General features: G+C 45.6%; 1 protein-coding gene across 9 annotated transcripts in view; it reads left to right on the plus strand.

Annotated features, from left to right (window-relative positions):
- The window catches only part of KALRN (kalirin RhoGEF kinase), a 769,081-nt gene that overhangs the window by 684,501 nt on the left and 62,275 nt on the right, over positions 1–22,305 (plus strand). For 3 of the 9 annotated variants that reach the window (XM_064291977.1, XM_064292059.1, XM_064292111.1), the window contains 4 exons: positions 1,098–1,202; positions 4,704–4,799; positions 14,994–15,124; positions 20,115–20,181. In XM_064291977.1, the coding sequence (XP_064148047.1) occupies positions 1,098–1,202; positions 4,704–4,799; positions 14,994–15,124; positions 20,115–20,181 (399 nt within the window). The remainder of the gene's footprint in view (positions 1–1,097; positions 1,203–4,703; positions 4,800–14,993; positions 15,125–20,114; positions 20,182–22,305) is intronic. The other 6 variants (XM_064291948.1, XM_064292179.1, XM_064291913.1 and 3 more) reach the window with 3 other exon arrangements.

Below are 22,305 nucleotides of genomic sequence, written 5' to 3' on the forward strand. Positions count from 1 at the left end.
ACTACATCAAAGCCTGCTAGACATGTTTAGAATAAAAGAAGAGACACCATTTCGCTTGGAAAATAGAAGATTGTTCTGGAACATGATAGTGATTTTCAGATAATTTGAGCAGTGCCATATATAAAAGTGAGAAGAAGATTCCAGTTTGCTCCAGAGGGTAGAATTAGGATTCACAGGTGAGGTTACAGGAGATAGGGTTTCCGCTCAAGGAAGAACTTTAATGGTGGGGTCATCCAGTGATGAAATGGGCCTTCTCGTAAACTAGCGGACACCCATACTGGAAGGCTTTGGGAGATCGTATGACTTCACCTCAGTCAGAGCGGTTCCTGTGTTACCTGAGCCTTTAGACTGAATGACCTCAGAAGTCCCTTCCAAAGCTAAGGCTCTGTGATCAAAGTATAGTGGATTTGTTTTGGCTGGAAGGAATAAGATAGCTGTTTTATCTGGCAAACTAACCTACTGTAATCACTGACGTGGCTAAGATTTCTTCCTGATGTGTAATCAGACTCCATGTTGTTGTAATTTTATGCTACCTGCCATGTTTCCCTCTGGAGATGGCACTTAAAAGGAAAAAAAAAAAAACTTACACAGTTAGGCTCTCTTTGACCACTCTTTCAGCTTTCTCTTTGCCTGGCTGAACGATAAGATACATGTTTTTCGTGTGTGTGTCTGTGTGTCTGTGTCTGTTACCCCGTTTAGTTTTCATTATCCTGTAAGATAAGCTGGTGTATGCATTTTATTGACAAAGAAACTGAAATGAAAAGATGTAGGGTGTTTTGACAGAGGTCGTTGTTGTGTGCTGTTAAGTAGATTCTGGCTCAGAGCGACTCTATAAGACAGAATAGAACTGCCCCGTATTGTTTCCAGGGAGCAGCTGGTGGGTTCAAACTGCCCACCTTTTGCTTAACAGCCCAAGGTCTTAGCCACTTCACCACCAGAGCTCCATTGAGAGAGGGGAATATCATACATCCTCCTATCTCGACACACTGTACACCTTTTTGCTTCAGTTTCTTTGTCCATAAAATTAATTTCAAGTCCTGAACTGTTGACATCTTTAGCTGTATGAGACAGTAACTAATGCTGCTTTTTTGTTCTAGAAGAGCAAGAAAGGTTGGGGTGAAGACGAACCAGATGAAGAGTCACATACCCCGCTCCCTCCGCCAATGAAGATCTTTGACAATGATCCCACACAGGACGAAATGGTGGGATTTCTGTACTTTCTCTCTTGAAAGAGCAATGTGTAATGTCTGTACTTTCTTTATGTGTACATGATGGAGTGCTGTCACTCTCTCTCCTTGTTATCTCTTATCCCATGTGAGTCCATGGTGATGGCGATTCTGTCTGTATTTGGTAGTGAACATGGTGTCCCCTCTCCTCCCGGAGGTCTGACTTCATTCTGGGCAGGGTCAGAGTGTGTGTAGAGTTCTCAAAGTGGGAATCTACCTGGGCTCTTGTCCTACTGCTAAAGGGCAATGGCTCTGTCTTCAGAAGCAGCAGATCCCAGCAGGAACTAGATACTAAGAACAGCAATCTGAGGTAGTCCCAGGTTATCATCATTTTGTTGTACCTACCTGTACCACCTACATTTTCGTTGATTGTTTTCCCTATACTAAACTCTAAAATCCAAATAATGGTAACTTCCATTCAAGCAATGTGCTGTTATGATTCCAGATTCCTAAAAAGAAGCAGAAGTGCTTTGGGGACAAGGAGGGAGAGAGGTGCTGCTAAAGGGAGGTGGCTGTCAAAGGTGGCCAAAGTTAATACCTCAAGTCGCCCAACTTCTTTGTTTTATAAAATTCTCTGACTCACTCCCATGGCGGAGGCTCACTGGTATCTGAAATGTTGATGTGCAACTTGCTTCTAAATGAAAAGTAGTCATCTCAAGTGTTTTGGAGCTAGAGGCTCAGGCTGGACACGAGGCTTGGAGCTAGTTTAACTTCTGTTCTCTATCACTCACATTCCTTACAAGCCTTGCTTTCACTTCATTGAGTTTTTCTTGCTTTGGTATTGCTGGTCCTCTTGGACTCAGTGGTTGAAGCGGTGGTTTCAGTTTTTTATTATACTTTCCATTTGCTTTTTGGAGTGTCACTTTGTTGTGGCGGTGGCAGTGATTGCTTGCTTACCCATCCCCGTGGGCTCTCCTTGTACTCTGTAATCCTCTACCTTGCTGTGGGCAGCCTCTTCCGGAGCGGGTATCCCAGCATTTGTAGGCAGGGAAGAAACCTGCATAGCATTGCCTAGAATATAATTCACAAAGTACTTTGTGCTGATGCTTCAGAAGTTTCTGATGACATCCCAGTTCTTGTTTTAATTCTCTTTCTTCACATTTGGTTCATTAAACCACAGACATGAATTGAGATCTTTCTCTGCGCTAGGCTAGAAGAGCAGATTCTAGGGCCAGAGCGATGACTAAGCTGTGGCCCCTGCACCCCCCTCCCATGTAACTCAGGCATGGGAGGCTCACAGTTGAGGCCCTTCCTAAGATGATGTAGGTAGCCCTGGTCTCCAAGGCCAGCTGTCTGACTCTGGGCTGTTGGGAAGAAAAGTAGTGGAAAGCTTGGCGTCATACCCACCCAGGGTTCCCAGAGGCAGAAAGCCTGTGCTTCACCTTGAGATGGGAACAAGAACCAGAACGTGCACATTCCCAGAAGCCTATCCTTGTAAAATGTTCTATAAACAGTGATAGTGTGTGCGGGGAGTAGGACACTCATGTCACATTATCTGCCATCCCACGCAGTCCACAATGTGGAGGTGCCCGCTGGCATGAGATAAGTAAAGGTCATGAACCCTCCTCCACTAGTTCCCTCAAACACAGCTTGTTTTGGGGAAAAGGATGTTATGTTGTTTCTGGATAATTTTTAACTGAGAACGTAGACTTACCCCAGATGTTTGTGTAGACTTTTTTCTTAGCCAGGAATCGGGCAGATGGCAACAGTCCCTTAGTAGACACAGTGACCCTTCTCAGTCTGTTTGTTCGACTTCCATGCATTTGTCTTTCTGGAGTATTTGGGAGTGGAGTGAGCCTCAGAATGACAAGCAAATAGAGTTGAATTTATTAGAACAAAAGCATAAACACTAGTGTAAAAGGAGTTTTTAAAGGTTCACCCATTGATAGTTGTGGGGTTATTTCAGTCCTCCACATTTCCTTCTAATCTTCGTTCATGTGCATGTGTGTTTTACTTTTACAGTTATAACACGTGCATGTCTTGTTTAATATCATTTCCCAAAATTGTATTAACTTCGCCATTGTAACTACTGTTGGAGACTTTTCCAGTTATTTGATGGCCCGTAATTTGCTTGACCAGCCCCCGTTTGGGAACATCTTAGTCTTTTTTCCAGTTTTTTGTCACTCCAGGTAATGCTGCTGCCGACCACGTTGTATAGGCAGCATTTGTTCTTTTGACTTGTGCCCTTGGAATCATTTCCCAGGAGTAGGAATACTAGGTCGAAAACATGATAACTTGGATTTCCAAACAGACTTAAGCTCTTTTTCTGCATCCCCCAGAAGAGGAACAAGAGTAATGGTATAGCTTTCTTCATTGTTTTTAGTTGATTTTTTTTTTTTTTTTCACCCTGGAAGAAAAAACCTAAGTAACTCTTAGATCAGATAACAAGAAGCTTCTTTGGCGAAACTCTTCCCCCTAACCAAAGGGGCAAACACGAAGTCCGAGCAAGGTCGGCACATTCAACTCTCTGCTCTCACAGTCATTCTCATGAAAGACTGAAGGAGCGTGTGTCCTGGCCCCTGGACCACCGTTGCCCTCTGCTCTGATGGGTCAGAGTGAAAGCATACACACACATGCAGGGCTAACCATTCTCTCCCAGTTTTTTCTCAGGTAGGAGAACGAAGACAAAATAATGATAATAACACAGTCCCAGAGTGGGCAGGGGTCCCTAAACCATTGATCAGACAGCTACATGGACAAGTCCTTATTACTGTGCAAGCGGAGGGAGAGCAGAGCCAGGCCCTTTACTTGAGCTTCCCTTTACTGTGAACAGGATGGCTCCTGGTCACTCCAACATGAGCGAGACACAACCCCTCTAATGCCCTTTATGACTTCTTGGTGTTCCAGCTTGGAGTGAGGGGCCTTACCAAAAGCTGCTCCACAGTGGCTGATTTGACTCAATGGCAACTGATCTGATCAGTTGTGTGTGTGCGAGTGCATGCATTTTTGCGTGTGTGAATGGGAAGGGAGGGGATGCATAGCTTGCTGGTCTGTAAATGCCCTCTAGCTAGCATTTTTGCTTGGCACACAGTGAAGAGCTATAGCTAAGGCCACAGTAGAGCAAAGACTCCTCCTCTTTGGACATATTAGAGACTAGGTAGGTTTATTGACTTTTTTCAGTTTCTGGAACAGCAGTGGACCATCCTATAGTAGCCAAAGGTTCTGTCCACCCTGAGAACGGTCATGCACCCTTACCTATTGGCCTCCAAGGAACTCAGCAACTCCTCCCCTCAGCTTTGGAGGCCTGACGAAGGAGAACCTGTCCCACCCATGCTTTGCTGCTGGCCAGGATACCTGACAAGGAGTCAGGCAGGCCTTTCGCATGCCCACGCTACCCCCTTCTTCCTCTCTCATCTCTTCCCTCTAAACGTATAGCTTTGCTCTCCTCGCCTCCCTTGGACTTGCTGTTTTGCTTCCTAATTGCTGTTCCTCATTCCTGGCTAACCTGCTTTTCCTTTGCTACCTGATGTCTTACAGTCCTCCTCTTTGCTAGCAGCCCGGCAGGCCTCCACCGACGTACCTACAGCTGCAGACCTTGTCAGTGCAATAGAAAAGTTGGTCAAAAGCAAGCTGGTAAGTGGGGGTCCTGTAGGCAGTTCTGCGTGTGTCTCACCTCCATGCGGCTCCCAGGGCCTGGCATCTATCTGTCGTGTTCTTCTTTGCACCTCCTTGCTCCTGTAGGACTGTCCCCAGCTATGATGGTTTCTAACAAAGCTGTGCCCCAGAGTGCTCTTTGGCTTTTTTGGGGAGTGGGCAGGGGGAAAAATTAACAGACCCCTTTGGGGTTGTGACAGTGATTAAGGGTGAAAAGTATCCAAAACAAAATAGCACTCACTGTAAGCCTAGTCCCCTGGCCTCCAGAGAAGTGGCATTTGGACAGTGACTTGTGTGTGTCTGGTCAGCTCTGAAGCTACTGCACTGTGCTGCTGAGATAGAATATAGATCAGATCCACCCAAAACCAGAACCAAACCCATTGCCATCAGGTCAGTTCTGACATATAGCAACCCTATAGGACAGAGTAGAACTGCCCACAAAGGGTTTCCAAGGAGTGCCTGGTGGATTCAAACTGCCAGCCTTTTGGGCACCAGCCAAGCTCTTAGCCACCACGCCAACAGTTGAAAGCACCAGGTAATCTTATTCAGAGAGCTCAGATAGGTTACTTGCTTGCAAAGTCTTGCAAAACTAAACTGCTGATTATAATGAAGAATGGACAAAAGTGCCTGGATACCTCAGCAGAAGAAATTAAGGGAGCTGGTACAGATCCTCATCCCCAGGGAAAAAGGGAACACACGCCACTGAAAACTGGTCTAGCCTGTGACTGTCTCAGGGACCAATCAGACCGTGAGAGGGAAGGACTGTGAATCAGAGCTGGCCTGGGATTTCTGGGTAATGCTGGTGAAAGACCTTTCTGATAGCTCATTTGGATAGCACTCTTCCTCTCTGCCTGTGTTTCTACATTTAAGTGTGACACTCTACGGCAACAATTTGAAGCAGTTTTTCATTTCTGTAACTCATGCGTGTCACACAGTTTGGTTTTTCTTGCAGTTCTCATTAGGATAAATGTCTGTGCTTTTGCCCGACCTCTCTTGGGCAGCCCAGTATTTTAATCAGCATCGTTTAAACCCTTCTCCACTGGGCCCAGGAACTAGCGGAAAATGTTGAACCCTCGCTATGGAAAGCTTCCTTGATAATTTTGATTACAGTGACTCTCTTTTCAGATATCGCAGCTTATAGTGTACAAATGAGGTTCAACACATGTGATATTCTTCATTTCCAAATTTCCCTTTCTTAAAAAAAAAAAAATTAGCTGGGGTTTTTGATGACTACTGTCAAACTCATGAAGGTTGTCCATTTTCCTGCCATCTCTTGAAGTCCTCCCGGTAGAAGTCGAGTGCTTTCGTGGGCGCTGAATTAACATTTCAAAGTATGTCCCCCCAATCACTCCTCATTTGCTCTGTCTTCCTCTACACACTGACCCATGTACCCTCTTCGTTCTCCGAATACTATCTTTAATTTTTTTTTTTTCCTTAAAATCATCCCTGTGTGTTTTCTCTTTCACCACCTGTGCCTGGGACCTGACCTAGTACCTGGACTACTGCACTAGCTGCTGCTTCATCTTTGCCCACCTCAACCTGCCTCCCGCACCCCACTCTTCTGATCAGTGCCCCACAAGCACTGCTTCTATTGCCTCATCCCTGGGTGGAGAAAGCTCACTGCCTCCCTGTTGCCTATGAACAATGATCTCCAAAGTGTAGGGTGCCTTCAGGTACATGGAACAATTTACTGGGGGTACAAGAAGAAAATATTAGAATATCTTTGACTTAGCATTTTGAAATGTCTGGTTTTATGTGTTTCATTATGGGCATAGTGATAATGCTACATGTTAAATGTCTTGGGGGTACATGACCAAAATTGTGTTCACTGATAGAGGTATATGATCAAAGTTTAGAAATCACTAGCCTATAGATAAAACCCACATTTGCCCAGTATTCTAATGTTTTGTAGCCTGTTCCCCAACCTACCTTTCCAACAGCCACTTATCATTTTGGTTGATGAACTCTGCTTCAACCAAGTAGTTTTCCTCACTCTCTCCTAACCAGATTTGGCTTTCCTTTCTCCAAGGTTTTGCTCATACCATCCCCTCTTGTCTGGAATTTTCTTCCTCTTATTTGTTGTTTATCTAAACCATAACTGTCCTTCAAGGTCCCTCTCACATCTCATCTCTCTATAAGGGCTTCCCTGCCCATCCCAGCCCATTCCTCTGAAATCCCACAGCAGTCGACGTCCATCTCACTCATTTAGGGATGTCAAATGCTTCCCTAGCACTTATGTGGCCCTGCCACATTATTTATTAGAATATCTTCATGTTCAGCTTTCATTTCTAACCTGTCTCCCCAGCTAGATGGTGAGTCATCTAGGACATTGTTTTCTACTTCTTCCATATACAGGAGTCTTTTACACTTAACAGATTCTTAGTGAACACTTGTTTCAAAGAGCCGATATTAGCTAATATTTCAAGATATATTTTCCTATTACCACTGCTGAACTTTGCACTGTTGGGAATCTCTGTGGGACTCTAGTTTGTGTGATCAGTGGGCCTGGGTGTTAAAATGTGAGTGCAGAAATTAAAAAATCACATAAGCACAACTTGACCAAGGCAAAGTCAGAGGCTTCCTAGATACATCCAAACACCTTGAGGGACTGAGTTACTGCGGCTGAGGGCTAGGGAACAGCTATGGTCTCAGGGGACATCTAGGTCAATTGGCATAACATAGATCATAAAGAAAATGTTCTACACCCTATTTTGGTGCGTACTGTCTAGGGTCTTAAAAGCTTGCAAGTGGCCATCTAAGATACATCTATTGGTCCCATCCCATCTGGAGCAAAGGAGAATGAAGAAAACCAAAGATACAAGGAAAATATCAGTCCAAAGGACTAATGGACCACGTGAACCACAGCCTTCCCACCCTGAGCCCAGAAGACTAGATGGTGCCCACCACCAGCGGTTCTGACAGGGATCACAATAGAGGGTCCCGGACACAGCAGGAGAAAAATATAGAACAAAATTCAAATTCACATGAAAAGACTAGACTTACTGGTCTGACAGAGGCTATGGCCCTTGGACACCCCGCTAACTCAGAACTGAAGCCACTCCCAAAGTCCACCTTTCAGCCAAAGATTAGATAGGCCTATAAAACAAACAATAACACATGTGAGGAATGTCCTTCTTAGTTCAGTCAAGTGTATGAGACCAAATGGGCAACACCTTCACAAAAGCAAAGACAAGGCTGGGAAGGGCAGAAAAACTGAACAAATGGACATGGGAACCCGGGGTGGAAAGGCAGAGAGTGCTGACACGTCGCAGGGGTTGCAATGTAACAAAACAATTTGCGCGTAAATTTTTTAATGAGAAACTAATTTGTGCTGTAAACTTTGACCTAAAGCACAATTTTTTCTTTTTTTTTAAGAAAATCCCATAAGAGCAAATTTCCCAGAGAAGAGGGAGTGTGAGGATGGTGCTGGAATTGATTGGCCCAACAGAAAAACTCGTTGCCTTGGAGTCTATTCCAACTGGTAGAGACCCCATGTGTTACAGAGTAGAACTGCCTCGTAGGGTTTTCTTGGCTGTAACCTTAACAGAAGCAGATCACCAGGCCTTTCTTCCATGGTACCAGTGGGTGGTTTCAAGCCACCAACCTTAGCAGTCAGATGCAAACCGTTTGCACCACCTAGCTAGCCCAGCAAAGTGCCTCCTGTAACAGTCTCTCAATAAATGCCTATCGAGTGGATGCTCTTTTGTCTAGATCTTAAGCTCTTTCCACTTTCTCTATTGGTTGTTCAAGAGATTCTGCACTTAGAACTCATTTGGCCCCATAGTTCCCAGGAAAGCTGTGGGATCCCATGTCCCTGTGTCCCAAAGCTGCCATTGGTGCTTTGTGGTCACCGTCAGTATTGCACTGAGGTTTCTGCCTTGGCGAGTTGTGATCTCTGCTGCTCAAGAGCTGCCATTGGTTGGGGAACGAAGGCAGGTGTTCATAGGCCCACCTGCAATGCAGATAAAACCCATGAAGACCCTTCGGAACCTCCTTTGGTGGGTCCTCCTGGATGTTAACAGACCCTTCTGAGTTCTCACCTATAGACGTTGGTCTTCAGTCAAAGCTTTTGTTTACCGAGAGAGGATACCCACCCATCCCCACCAACTCCCAGCTAGTATTCTTTTTCTTATTTTTGTTTTAAGATGCTGTCTTTAACTCTAAGTAAGGAATAAGGATTTTCCCCTGCCTTTCCTATGTGCTTTTTAATAAAGCTTTTTCTAGACATGCGGACTGCCTGGTGGTGGTGATGAGTGTATTAGTAATCAGAAGACCTATCTTTTAGTCCTGCCTCTGCTACTTATTGTAGAGCCCTGGGCAAGTTGCTTAGCCCTTGTCTTAGGCCTCTCTTTTATCTCACTTACCAAGGTTATGATGATAACTGAGTAGGTGTAAACTGCTAAGTAAGTACAAATGTCAGCTCTTAGCCATCTGCACAGTGAAGGACAAGGAACCCTGTCATCCTTTTTCTTCCCTAACCTAGTGTGGTAGCGTAGTGGTTAAGTGCTACAGCTCCTAACCAAGAGGTTGGCAGTTCGAGTCTGCCAGGCACTGCTCGGAAATTCTATGGGCCAGTTCTACCCTGTCCTATAGAGTCGCTATGAGTTGGAATCTACTTGACAAGAGTGGGTTTGGCTTGGTGGGTTTAACCTAGCATGATGCTGGGCATGTGCAAAGCCCAGATTGGTGGTTGAGAGAATGTTGCAGGGTGCTAGCTTAACAGTCTATATGATTTGGTTTTATTCCTCAAGTTGGAGGAGCGAGAGCTTCCTGGCCATTTGAGCATCTATTGTGTCTCTAAATTGTGGTCGTGCAGCCCCAGGATTCTGCTCACACACATGCCTGGCATGAAAGACTGGCCCTCTAAAATGAAAGCCCTTTCCCAGGTTCTTGTCCTCAGGTGGCACACCAAAATAGTACACTAGGCTCAGAATGGTGCCAGTGCCCTGGCTAATGACCCTCTGCCTTTAGGGAAGGGGCTAGCCAGGACTCAGCACTTGTTTAGTCTCCCTGGTAGCCTGGCATCCTGAGAATGTGCCCTACCTGTTTCAGCAAGACTTCCAGCCCTCTGCTTCTCCCGCTTTGGTAGCATTCCCCTCTGGGGGCCAGCCTTGTGGGCCACAGAGAATATGGTCAAGGCCAGGCTACACTTGTGAACGTGCTTCACTTTCCTTTAGACAACTTGGCTTGTTTTGTCAATGGTAGGGTGGGGTGCGTGGAAGTTCAGTGTCCAGACAGGAGAAGATAAGTGGTCTCATCATATTCATTGTGGAGGTGTGTGTTTTCAGGAACTGGGTTCACCTGTGGAAAAGATTCTTGAGAGCTCTTTTTGCAATAGAAAAGTCTAGGTTTCCACCAAGAAGTTTTACCTCAAAGTCACAAACCTGAAATGTCGTTTGCGTGGAAAATCCAGACTTTGGTTATTCCATTGTATAGTTGTCTCTCCTACATCCACCCCAATTTGCCTGGGAATGAATTAGTTCTAATGTTTTTTGTCCAAAGAATATGATACAAAGTTTTAATAAAAGGAAGATGGAGCCAAGAAGTGACTGGTGTGGTGGGTGGCACTGGACCGGCAAATTTACCTTTTGTCTCATCAGGTGAGCTTTGACCTCTTCCCAAAATGCCACAGTATATTCGACAAACCCTTGGTGTCCTACTACGTGCCAGGCTCTGAGATCAAGCACAGAACCTTCGTTTCTAGACCTCACAATCTAGGGTTCATACTTGAAATCCTCTCCTGCCTGGACTGTTGGAACCATTTCCCCCAGTTTTCAGTCTGCTATCTCTCTTTGTGACTGCCAGAGGGAGCTTTCTTTTCCTTTTTTTTAATTTACTTTTTAGTAGTTCTTTTCTAATTAATAAAAGCATTATATACTCATTCAAGAAAAAATTGAAATAGTGACAAGAGTATAAACATAAATCATAGCACCACCATCTAAACATATTTATTATTGAAATTTTGGTGTATTCCTTTCTGGATCCTTTTTAAAATAATGTAGCTAATCGGTCTGTACAATTTTAAGTTGTTTATCTTTTACTATCATATCAAAGATATTTTCCCAAGTCATGAAAATTTCTTTGGAACATTAAGACCCATCTTTCTAAAACTCAAATTCAATTGTGCTATGTTAAAAAAAAATAATAATAAAAATAATTTTTTTTTTTTTTTTATGTCCCTGCTTAAAACCTTCCCATAGCTCATCATTCACTGGTCCTAGAAGGTAAAGTCTCTACTCCTTCATGCCACATGCACAGCTCCTTGTGATACGGTTCCTGCATTCTTCCCCATGGTTATCCATTTCTACTCCTCACGTCTTTCATCCCTAGCACCCACTCATATAACACAGTCGCTTGCCACTCCCTCAAGTACCAAAACCAAAAACCCATTGCCATCAAGTGGATTCCAATGCATGTTGTTGTCGTTAGGTGCCGTCAAGTCAGTTCTGACTCATAGCAACCGTATGGGACAGAGTGGAACTGCCTCATAGGGTTTCCAAGCAGTGACTGGTGGATTCGAACTGCTGACCTTTTTGGTTAGCAGCTATAGCTTGCTGTAGCTCTTAACCACTGTACCACCAGGGCTCTGACTCAGAGCAGGATCCTATAGGACAGAATACAACTGCCCCATATGGTTTCCGAGGCTGTAATCTTTACAGAAGCAGACTGCCACACCTTTCTCTCGTAGAGCAACTGGTGGGTTTGAACCTCCAACCTTTTGGTAGCAGCCCAATGCTTAACCATTGTACCACCAAGACTTCCTCACATACATACACACCCTATATTCTACCTACACTAGGTAATTTGCATCTCCCCAGGCTGCCCCTCGATCCTTGGCTCACAGTGCTGCTCCTGCATGGAATGCCCCCCCCCCCCGCCGCCATTCACGTATCCCATGAATTTCTTCTCATTTCTCAATATTCAGTTCATATGTTGCCTCTTCCATCAAGTCTTTCCCTTCCTTCCCACCCAACCATGAAGCTGCCTGCTCCTTTTTCCATCCTCCATGGTACTCTTCCCGTCTAGAAGAGCACCATTGTGCCTTAGATGATGGAGCGCAGGGAGCCATGTCTTAGTTACCTTTGTTTCTCCAATGCTTTGCAAATATTCAGTATGTAGTAGCTTCTCAGTAAATATTTGCTGGAGTGCAAATAAATGGTCGATTTCAACACTGTGTAATGGGTACTGTGCAGGGAGCGGGGTGTAAAGGGTGCTTACGGGAGCCCAGGAGAAGGGCATTTTATGGGGCATGTGATCAAAAATCCAGCAGACAGGAAACATGTTCTTTTTTTTTTTTTTTTAATGTTCCTTTTTAACGTGGGGAAGGCCTTCCACCATGCTTATTCATGTTTTAGAATCCTATTTGCATTTCTGTTCCCTGACCTTGGACACCTTTGCTTTGGCCACTGAGACTGCTGTGGCCCTGAGCTCCAGGTAAGGCAGATGTTGTCCTTGTGGCTGCAGAGGCCACCACTCATCAACCATGGCCTGTTTTCTCCCAGGAGTAACCCAGATAGTTGCAACCTGTTGCCCTTGATTGGAGGAGCACTGGTGCCATAGTCGTTAAGAGCTCAGCTGCTAACGGAAAGGTCAGCTGTTTGAACCCACCAGCTGCTCTGCAAGAGAGGGACGTGGCAGTCTGCTTCTGTAAAGATCTACAGCCTTGAAAACCCTGTGGGACATTCTCCTCTGTCCTATAGGGTTGCTATGAGTTGGAATTGACTCAACAGGAGTGAGTTTGGTTTGGGCCCTTAATTGGGACCCAGTATCTCCCCAACTCTGGGAAACCCTGGTAGCACAGTGATTAAGTGCTGTGGCTGTTAACTGAAAGGTCAGCAGTTCAAACCCACCAGGCCCTGTTTGGAAACTCTATGGGTAGTTCTACTCTATCCTCTAGGGTCACTATGAGTTGGAATCGACTCGACAGCAACGGGTTTGGTTTTTTGGTTTATCCCAACTCTAGCACAAGTAGCCAGGTTCTCAGAAGCAATCACTTTTGAGTTATTAGGAGCATTTATATCCAGCCCCATTATTATGAAACAGATTACCCAGCATACAGTTTAGGCAAGCCCTCTCTTTCTCTCTCGTCCTCTCTCATTGCCTAAGCTTTCCTCCTTCTCCCAATTCCCGTGTAAATAACATAGGCTTTTTTGCCACATAACAGGTCAGTCAGGAGGAGATGGAGCTTATTTCCCTATGTGGCACTTTGGACTCTTCCAGTGTCCTTTGTTCTCCACACAGTTGAGAGCGGACCACTCAGAGCTGGATTTTCCACAGGACAGCTGTGTAGACAGAGATGTAGGCCTGTCTCCCTGGCCTGGCTGTCACCGTCGAGCCAACCAGCAAGTTGACGAACAAAGGCTGTGACAGACCATGAGGAAGCGGACAGGGGAAGTGAAAAGCATGTAATCAGATCAATCACCAGCTGGGTCCATCTGCCTGGGGAGCCTCTCTTTGGGGATGGCACCAGGGAACATGCTGTTGGAAAGCCTGCTTGTCCACTGGGTTGTCAAGCCTCAGCACCAGACTCCCTCATTTCCTTAATAACAGGTTGCAGATCCTGTGTCTATAAATTTAGCTAAACCCTTCTTGACCTTTTTGTATTTTTAGCCTGTACTGCTTCTCTGGATAAGAATGTCCACGGTTGATTACTTGTTTTGTAAAATACACTTATATCAAGTTAAAGGAAATGTTCTCGCTCTCTCTCTAGGGTAAAGACCCTGTCCTCCTAATTCTAGTTTCTAGTGTTGGAAACAAATTTTTGTTTGGCCCTCCCTGGGACATTTTGTGGATTTGGGGGTAGAGTGGGGGGGAAAGAAGGTTGATGTTTCTTCTCAGCTTTCGGTTTTTCAGATTCAAGTATTAATTTTCTCTGTCTCTTTTCCTGTAATGGCCCATCGGGCACCTCATTCGCTTTTTGTTTCGTTTCCCTCCCTGGCCCTTCTCTACCTCTGTTCAGCTTATGTTGAAAGACAGTGGCTAAGAGCATTTGCGGTCAGCATTCCATGTGTAGATAGTTTAAGACCAGCCTTTTATTCCTAGTACTCTTTTGGATGCCACTTTATCTTTGTGACTTTAACATTAGAGCTGATGACTTCGAAGTCTACTAAAGTGAAGCCTTTCCTTTAGTCACAGAGGCTGGTGGAGGCGGGCATCCTATAAGGCAGTTAGGATTTGTCTCCCGTATCCGTCTTCTTGTTTGATGGTTGCTCTGCTTGACCTTGGCCTCAATTCTTACTGTTTATCCATGTTGCTTCTGCCAATTTGGATAATGAAATGCTAAGGGTCATTACGTGGTCTCCTTCCAGGGCACTTGAAAAATGTTAAGACTGACCCCACTTAGAGGATCCTTATTGCTGACCGTTCCGTCCATGGGGGGAAACAATTTAACTTAACCACTGTAGAGAATTTTTAACTTTTCAAAGATGTCTTAGAACAGTTATCTCTGACTCTTCCTCAAAAATCTGTCAAGAGATCTGATTTGAAAATTGAGAAAAACTGAAACAGAGCAGTTTTAGCTGTTTTACATGAGATCATTCAGTCCAGGGAATAAAATCGAGGGTCCTTTGCCCTTAGCTCTTTCTAGAGTACCATATTAATCCCTTTAACCTGCTTTCTCAATCCTGGAGCACCTTAATTAATAAAAGGATTAACAAATGAAAGCCCTGAATAAATAACCTTAGCAAAGATATTCTCAGAAATGTCTAAATCCATTGAATTCTTCTTTCTACATCTCATTGGCCCCTTCAAAAGGATCGTAGATTTAAGGAAACATGATTTTCCAAACTAACTCTCCTATGACTGCCCTCCCTTTATTGATTTGCATTTGATGTTCCTACAGTTGACTGTCTATTCTGACAGTGTATTTGGTGTGGAACTGAAATGATTGGCTTTCCCAGAGATAAGTTGCTCTGCGTTCATTATGTCTGGGAAACCAGCAGCCCTGAGATGCCAAGTACATTCGTAGGCGTGAGAAGGCGGCAGTCTGGGTTCCCTGCTACAGAGATGGGAGTCTCTGGTCTCCTGGTGCTTCATTGTGGTTCCCTGAGAGCGGCCTTGGCTACTGATGTTTCCAGTGGGCTGTGGTGAGGCTGAGGGAGAGGAGGAAGACAAGGCGGCTCCCACATAACTTTTCAGTGTACACATCTCTGAGGCTATTTATTCTCTTTGCAGAGTCTAGAAGGCGGCTCATACCGGGGGAGCTTGAAAGACCCCGCAGGCTGTCTGAATGAGGGGGTGACCCCTCCCACACCTCCCAGAAACCTGGAAGAAGAACAGAAAGCCAAGGCCCTGAGAGGCAGGATGTAAGTGGCTTCCCTGATCCCACGTTGGTGCCACCTGTGTGCAGTGGACAATGAGCAGGGCTGGCGGGGGGGTATGTGGGGAGAATTGAAGAGGGATTCCCCACACCGTGTTTTCATGGATAATAAGTAAAGGTGACATAGATCTGTCAGTGCGGCACTGATACACCATCAGCTACTTTATCACCAACTTGAAGAATTTTAGGCTGAAGTATATTCTGTGAAGTACCAGCTGCCATTGGCAAAGCGTGGTTATAATCAAGATGTGTTAGAAAATTAAACGTGCTGCTAAAAGGAAAACAACAAAGTTCAGGGAACAGTGGGGCTATGATTATAGGTCTGTAGAATCAGGGAACCCCTAACCACAGGCTGAAAGTCTGATAGCCGCCACCTGGGGAAAGACTCCCCAGTTGTAGGAAAGTGCTGTCTGGGAAGAAGGAGCTGAGCCTTTGGCGCCACCAGGCCAGGTCATATCTCTGTTCCTTCTCCAGAAGTTGTCATTTTACATGTCTCGGTTTAATTCCAAGAGAATATCCTCTTCGGATTTTCAGTAGTTGGTGGTAAAATTCAATTCACATTACTCTCCATTTCGCAAAAACTCATGTGTTATGCAAGGCTGGAGTTACCTACCCTGATGTGAAGTCAATCTTCTATTATTTGAGATGATCGAAAAGATCTAGGACACTGCTAATGCAAAGCCACACACACCCACAACAACCCCCTAAATTACAGTTTTATTGTTTAGGGTTTGACTCTGTTTTGGAAGCAGAGTTGCTAAGGAGTTTGGCCATAGCTCAATATACGAGGGGCTGTCAGCAGCAGTGACAGGTGGGTAGGCATGGCATGAAATGCCCCTCCTTGTTGCTAATTAGTCTGTCCTTCACCCTTAAACTCATCACTCTTTTAGCCTGGTCAGGTACATGAAGATCAGGAAAAATAAATGAGGCCAGGTCCTTCTGTTGCATGGAAGTAGGCTGAGTGAACATTAATGACTTCGTTTCCTGGGGAGCTAAAGTGGAAACATCATAGCTGGGGCCTGGCTCAGAGCAGGGCTCTGCCCTCATATTGGCAGGTGAACAAATAGCACAGAAGCTCCCTAGGTCCATATTACCCCTCCATTTTAAGGGTACTCATGGGGAGTCCCAAAGAAGTCGATGAATGGAATGTTGTTGTGTGCCATCAAGTTGATTCCAACTCACAGCGACCCTATAGGGCAGAGTAGAACTGTCTCATACGGTTTCCTAGGCTGTAATCTTTACAGGAGCAGGCTACCACATGTGTCTCCTGCAGAGCAACTAGTGGGTTTGAACCACTACTTAGCAGCCAAGTGTTTTAACTAATGTGCCACCAGCGCTCCTTGATGAATACAGTGGAGGTAGAAAAATACCATCCCCAAAGGGGGATTTCCTGGGACATGCACAATGCTGGCCCTCCTCAGCAGCTCAGGTTGTTACATAGGTGAGGCAGAGTTGGAGCTGGTGTTCTGCTCCCCTGTCAAACCAAAGCCAAGCTTTTATCAGGGAGTGAAAGGCACTGACCTTTGAGGTAGCAGCTGTCCCTTCTCTTGTCACTTAGGTTGGGTGGACCTGTGCACCCCATCATTTATTTGATTGTCTGATTTTGCTACAACAGGCAAAAATTTGCTGCCTCGTTTACCCATTTACCCATCTCTTCTCCCTCCTCTCAGCCTCTTGCCCACCTCAGTATTCCTCGGTGTCCCAAGCTATCCTAAAGATGCATCTGTTAAAAAGTCTCATTCCTCTTCCTGAACATCACCCTTATTCTATTCTGCTGTAATTTATGGCCACAATGAACGAGAAGATGTGCAGATGTTTAATTGTTAACCCTATGCGAGCTTGGTGGCCAAGGGGTATAGAAAATCAAGACTCAATCCAGAAAACGGCCGTGAGACATCCAAGGGTTAAATGATATCTCTGTGGAGAAAAGATGAAAACAAATAGTTATTTGTCCAGGAGAAGAAAAAGGTGAGAATGGGCTTAATTATCTTCTAGTTTTAGTCATTCATTCACTCTACAAATATTTAATGAGTGCCCGTTCTGTGCCATTTGCATGGTATACATCAGTGAACAAGACAAACAATGACAATAACAAAAATGTCGGTGCTCTCATGGAGTCACATTCTAGTGGAAAAACCTGACAATAAATAAAATAAATTACATGGCACGTTGGAAGCTGGAAAAAGAAAAAAATAGAGCAGAGTAAGGGGCCTTAGGAGGATGGATGAGGCCACGTTGCAGTTTGAAATGGGTACAGTGTTTGCACAAAGACCAGAAGGCAATGAGGAATTAGCCATTAGCCATAGGGGAAAAGTGTGCTTGAGAGAGGAAGCAGCTAGTGCAAAGCCCTAAGGGGTTTTCTGTGAGAGACCACGCATTCCCTACCACTGTGGAAGCTAGAGGCTAGAAGTGGGTCTGCCATAGCTGGCAGAATTTTAGTTGACCAAAGAATAACATTGACTTTGTAAACAACTTTTACTAATAAGAACTGGTCGAGAAAAAATATCACTTTATTAACAGTTCCATTTATTTGGCAATTAAATGTGCCCTGCCTTGTGATGCATATAATTTAAATCTTTTATGTGACTTTTCGGAAACCCTGGTGACATAGTGGTTAAGAGCTATGGCAGCTACCAAAAGGTTGGCAATTTGAATCCACCAGGCGCTCCTTGGAAATCCTATGGGGCAGTTCTACCCTGTCCTATAGGGTCGCTATGAGTCGGAATCGACTTGACGGCAATGGGTTTGGTTTTGGGGGCTGTTTTTTATGTGACTTCTCAGAACGTCATTTAATGTCTCATTTCCTCCCCCAAGTATTTCATCAACCCTTCAAGGGAGGAGATGCTGGGTCCACTAGCAGCACCAAGGACAGTCCCCTTCTCTAGAGGCTGAGAAGCCTAAGACAGCCCTCGATCTGTCAGTAAATAGTTTAGGATACAAATACCGCCTGCAGACACAGAGCTGGACTTCATCTCCAGATGCCCTTTGAGCCCACAATTCCCACCCCAACTTTCCTGTGGGTTTCCTTTGACCACTTTCTCCTAAGTAATAACTTGGACCATGCTAAAGATATATTTAAATGCTTTTATTTGACCTTGCCAGTTCCTTCCTGTGGCCTAAGACACTTGATTGTCTGTGTGAGAACAAGGGAGTGGGTTGGAAGTGCTGGACATGCTGATAAAGAAGCGTGTGCTCCTTTGCTGCCTCCCCATTGCCCCCAGGCCCCAGACCTAGGGATCTGGTGGTTTCTCTGTGCTATAAAAAAAAAAAAAAAAAAAAAATTATTTATTTATTTATTTTTAAGAATTCAGATGAATTGCTTCCTGGGTTCACAATGGTTACAACCCTTGTGCTGGAACCCCTCTTTGACATCTCTGCATTTTATCCTTTCTGCCACTTGGGCCAAAAATGCACTTGTGTGGCTGCAGGCAAGACTCTTCCAAACTTGGATAATTCGAGCTAGACTCCAGTAAGCCACACGGCACTGACCCTGCCCCCATGCACAACCATAACACTTTCTGTTTAACTCTTCACTGTCTGCCCAGAAGAAATAAAGAGAAGTGTTTAGGTTTGAGGCCTCAGGGACTCCGGAAAGCCAGGCTGAGTAGTTTCCCGGGCAGTAGGCTGCAGTGAAAGGGTTCGTAGTCTTACACAACTGGGTTCAAATCCCAGCGCCGCTACTCATTTTGCAATCTTGGGCAAGTTACCTAAACTTTCTGTCTCAGTATTTTCACCTATATAAAATAGGGCTTACATACCTTCCTTGTTATAAGCATGAGAAAACCCAGATGAAGAAACTGGCACACTGTAAATACTCTAAGAGGTAGAAATTGTTAACAAGAAAGAAACAAAGCAAATAAATGTCCTTGTAGTTGTTAAATCCTGTACAAAGGGGGTGGGGATGGGGGGCTGCCTCTTGCTGCACCCAGCGTTGTGATTACGGATGTCTGTAGTAAATCTTTCTGGCCCTGACTGGGATTTTCTAGGCCAGTCACCGTGGATACCTCTCTGAATAATTGTAGCTTCTATATTTTAAAAACTTCACTTGATATTGGTGTCTCCGAGGCCTTAAAGGCTGCTTATCAAACAGATGTCTTTCTCTTCTTGTCAATGGAAGAATGGAGCTGAAGTGAAGGAAAAGTCTCCTGTCGATGCCTTGGCTTCAGAGCTTTCATAATTCAGTTTTGCCAAAGTGGTCGCTATTCTTTCTGCCTTGTGTATATGTAATTTTTCAGTCAGAGGTGAGAGGGAAAAAGCATAAAGAATAAAAAGAAGAAAGCTGGGTTGTAAGTCTCATTCTGTCCCTGGCCTTTGTGTGTCATCTCGGGAAAGCTCTCTCGGTGCCCTCAGCTCTTGTAGGGAGAGACCAGTAAGTACCTTCCTGAGGGGTGCTAAGTATGGGTGCTAGGTCTGAGTCTTTTTGGTGGTCTTGTCGTAAAGGCACCAAAGTACCTTTCCTGTGGACTTAAATGTGAAGATTCCTTGCTGAACAATGAAGAGGAGCCAAATGTCTGTCATCTGATGAATGGATAAACAGATGTGGTATATCCGTATGGCCATAAAAAAGAATGAAGTACTGACATAAGCTACAACGTGGATGGACTTGGAAAACATTATACTAAGTGAAAGAATTCAGTCACAAAAGGCTGCGTATTGTATGATTCCATTCATACGACATCTCCAGAGCAGGCAAATTCATAAAGACAGAAGGCAGATTAGTGGCCGTCTAGGGCTGAGAGAGAATTGGGGGGTCGGGGGGGAGGGGGGAATACCTAAAGGATTTAGGGTTTTTTTTGTGGTGATGAAAATGTTCTATAATCGACTGTGGTGATGGTTGCACGTATTTGTGAATATACTAAAAACCATTGGATTGTGTATTTTAAATGAGTGAATTATATGGCGTGTGAATTGTATCTCGGTAAAGCTGTTATAAGAAAATGAAGAGGAACCCTCACTGCTCTTAATTCCCTGCTCAGGTTTGTCCTGAATGAGCTGGTACAGACGGAGAAAGACTACGTCAAGGATTTGGGGATTGTGGTAGAGGTGAGTAGGTGGCTCAGGTTGGGTCTGTGACCCCCCCAGCCGGAGACCCCCACAACCAGGGGCATCCCCAACCAGGAGCATCCCCAACCAGGGCCCCCCAACCAGGGGCATCCCCAGCCAGGGCCCCCCAGCCAGGGGCATCCCCAGCCAGGGCCCCCCAGCCAGGGGCATCCCTAACCAGGGCCCCCCAGCCAGGGGCATCCCTAACCAGGGGCATCCCTAACCAGGGGCATCCCCAGCCAGGGGCATCCCTAACCAGGGTCATTCCCAGCAAGGGGCATCCCTAACCAGGGTCCCCCAGCCAGGGGCACCCCTAACCAGGGGCATCCCCAACTAGGGCCATCCCCAACCAGGGGCATCCCTAACCAGGGCCCCCCAGCCAGGGGCACCCCTAACCAGGGGCATCCCCAACCAGGGCCCCCCAGCCAGGGGCATCCCCAGCCAGGGGCATCCCCAACCAGGGGCATCCCTAACCAGGGCCCCCCAGCCACGGGCATCCCTAACCAGGGCCCACCAACCAGGGGCATCCCCAGCCAGGGGCATCCCTAACCAGGGGCATCCCCAGCCAGGGGCATCCCTAACCAGGGGCATCCCCAGCCAGGGGCATCCCCAGCCAGGGGCATCCCCAACCAGGGGCATCCCTAACCAGGGCCCCCCAACCAGGGGCATCCCCAACCAGAAGCATCCCCAACCAGGGGCATCCCCAGCCAGGGGCATCCCCAACCAGAGGCATCCCCAACCAGGGGCATCCCTAACCAGGGCCCCCCAACCAGGGGCATCGCCAGCCAGGGGCATCCCCAACCAGGGGCATCTTGTGCTCTGCTTTGGCTGACTGTGTTCTCCTCTGTCCAGGTATTTGCAGAATTGAAAATAAGAATTATAATAGCCTCAAATAGAGTATATAAATAAATAATTTTCTCTCCCTTTTGAAATATTGTAAGATATTGAGCAGGAAGTGGGAGCCCAAATGTGGCAGCGTTTGGGGGCTCTTCTTGGTTGGAGCTGAGTCCATTTCACCTTGTATTAGGTGACCAGGTTATTGTCTCATGAGCTTTTCTTGGGTGCTTGGCCACGTGGACGTATGTTCTTCAGGGCTATGAGCCAACATGGGCACTAACAGATCACTCTGATTGAAACCTTGGGGCTTATACGTCTCCTTAGATTTTAAGGAGAGCATTATAGCTACCAAAAGGATGCACCAAGAAAAACCCACTGATAGGGCAGAATTGGCACAGTCCACAGTTAACCGTGAACTTGGTAGTAAACAAAACAGAGCTCTCTCCCTGCAGGAGTTCACTTTAGGGGTCTGAAACACTTGATGGGGAAGCCTAAGAAGAAGATGGGTGATTTAGACCGCTTTGAGCCCTGTTGGTAATCATTATCTTAAATGAAGGAATATGAAGTCTAAAATTGGAATGCCTCATGTCTAAATCACCTGCCGGTTCCTTAAATGTGTCCTATGTGTCCCCATCCTGTGAAATCTACTGACTTAGGTTTTTTGTATTTGCCTATCATGGGCTTTGGATAAACAGATTAACTTGGCACATGGAAGTTATTCTCTTCTTCAAGTGGGGGGCAGGTGAGATAGGGCGTGGGGCAATCTCAACATACAGCCCAGCATAGGAGGGCTTGGGAATCTGGGGACAGGGAGACTCCGATCCAGGGAAGTCAGATACGAGTGGTATGGTTACAAGGCAAGCCATGTAACTACCTGGTGCCTTGGCTTTCTCCTCTGTCAGGTGGGGATAAATGCTACCTGTGCAACCTCAAAACTTGATTTTAAAGCTGAAATGAGATTAGGTACGATAGCATAGAAGTCCCTGAGTGGTGCAAACAGCTAATGCACTCAGCTGTTAATGTAAAGGTTTACAGTTCGAGTCTACCCAGAGGCACTTCTGAAAAGTCAGCCATTGAAAACCCAGTGGAGCACAGTTCTACACTGACACACATGGGGTCGCCATGAGTCAGAATTGTAACTGGTTAAATTATTAACATATTAAGACTTATTTCTAGGCCAGACGTGTCTATTTCTGAGCCTTTAAAGATACGATTAACCTGGATTAGGAGAAGGGAGAGGGACAAATGGTCTTTTTTGTCTTTGCTCTGCGTTCTTAAGGGGGTCAG

Source organism: Loxodonta africana, chromosome 1 (genome assembly GCF_030014295.1).
Source record: "Loxodonta africana isolate mLoxAfr1 chromosome 1, mLoxAfr1.hap2, whole genome shotgun sequence".
NCBI classification, from domain to species: Eukaryota; Metazoa; Chordata; class Mammalia; order Proboscidea; family Elephantidae; genus Loxodonta; species Loxodonta africana.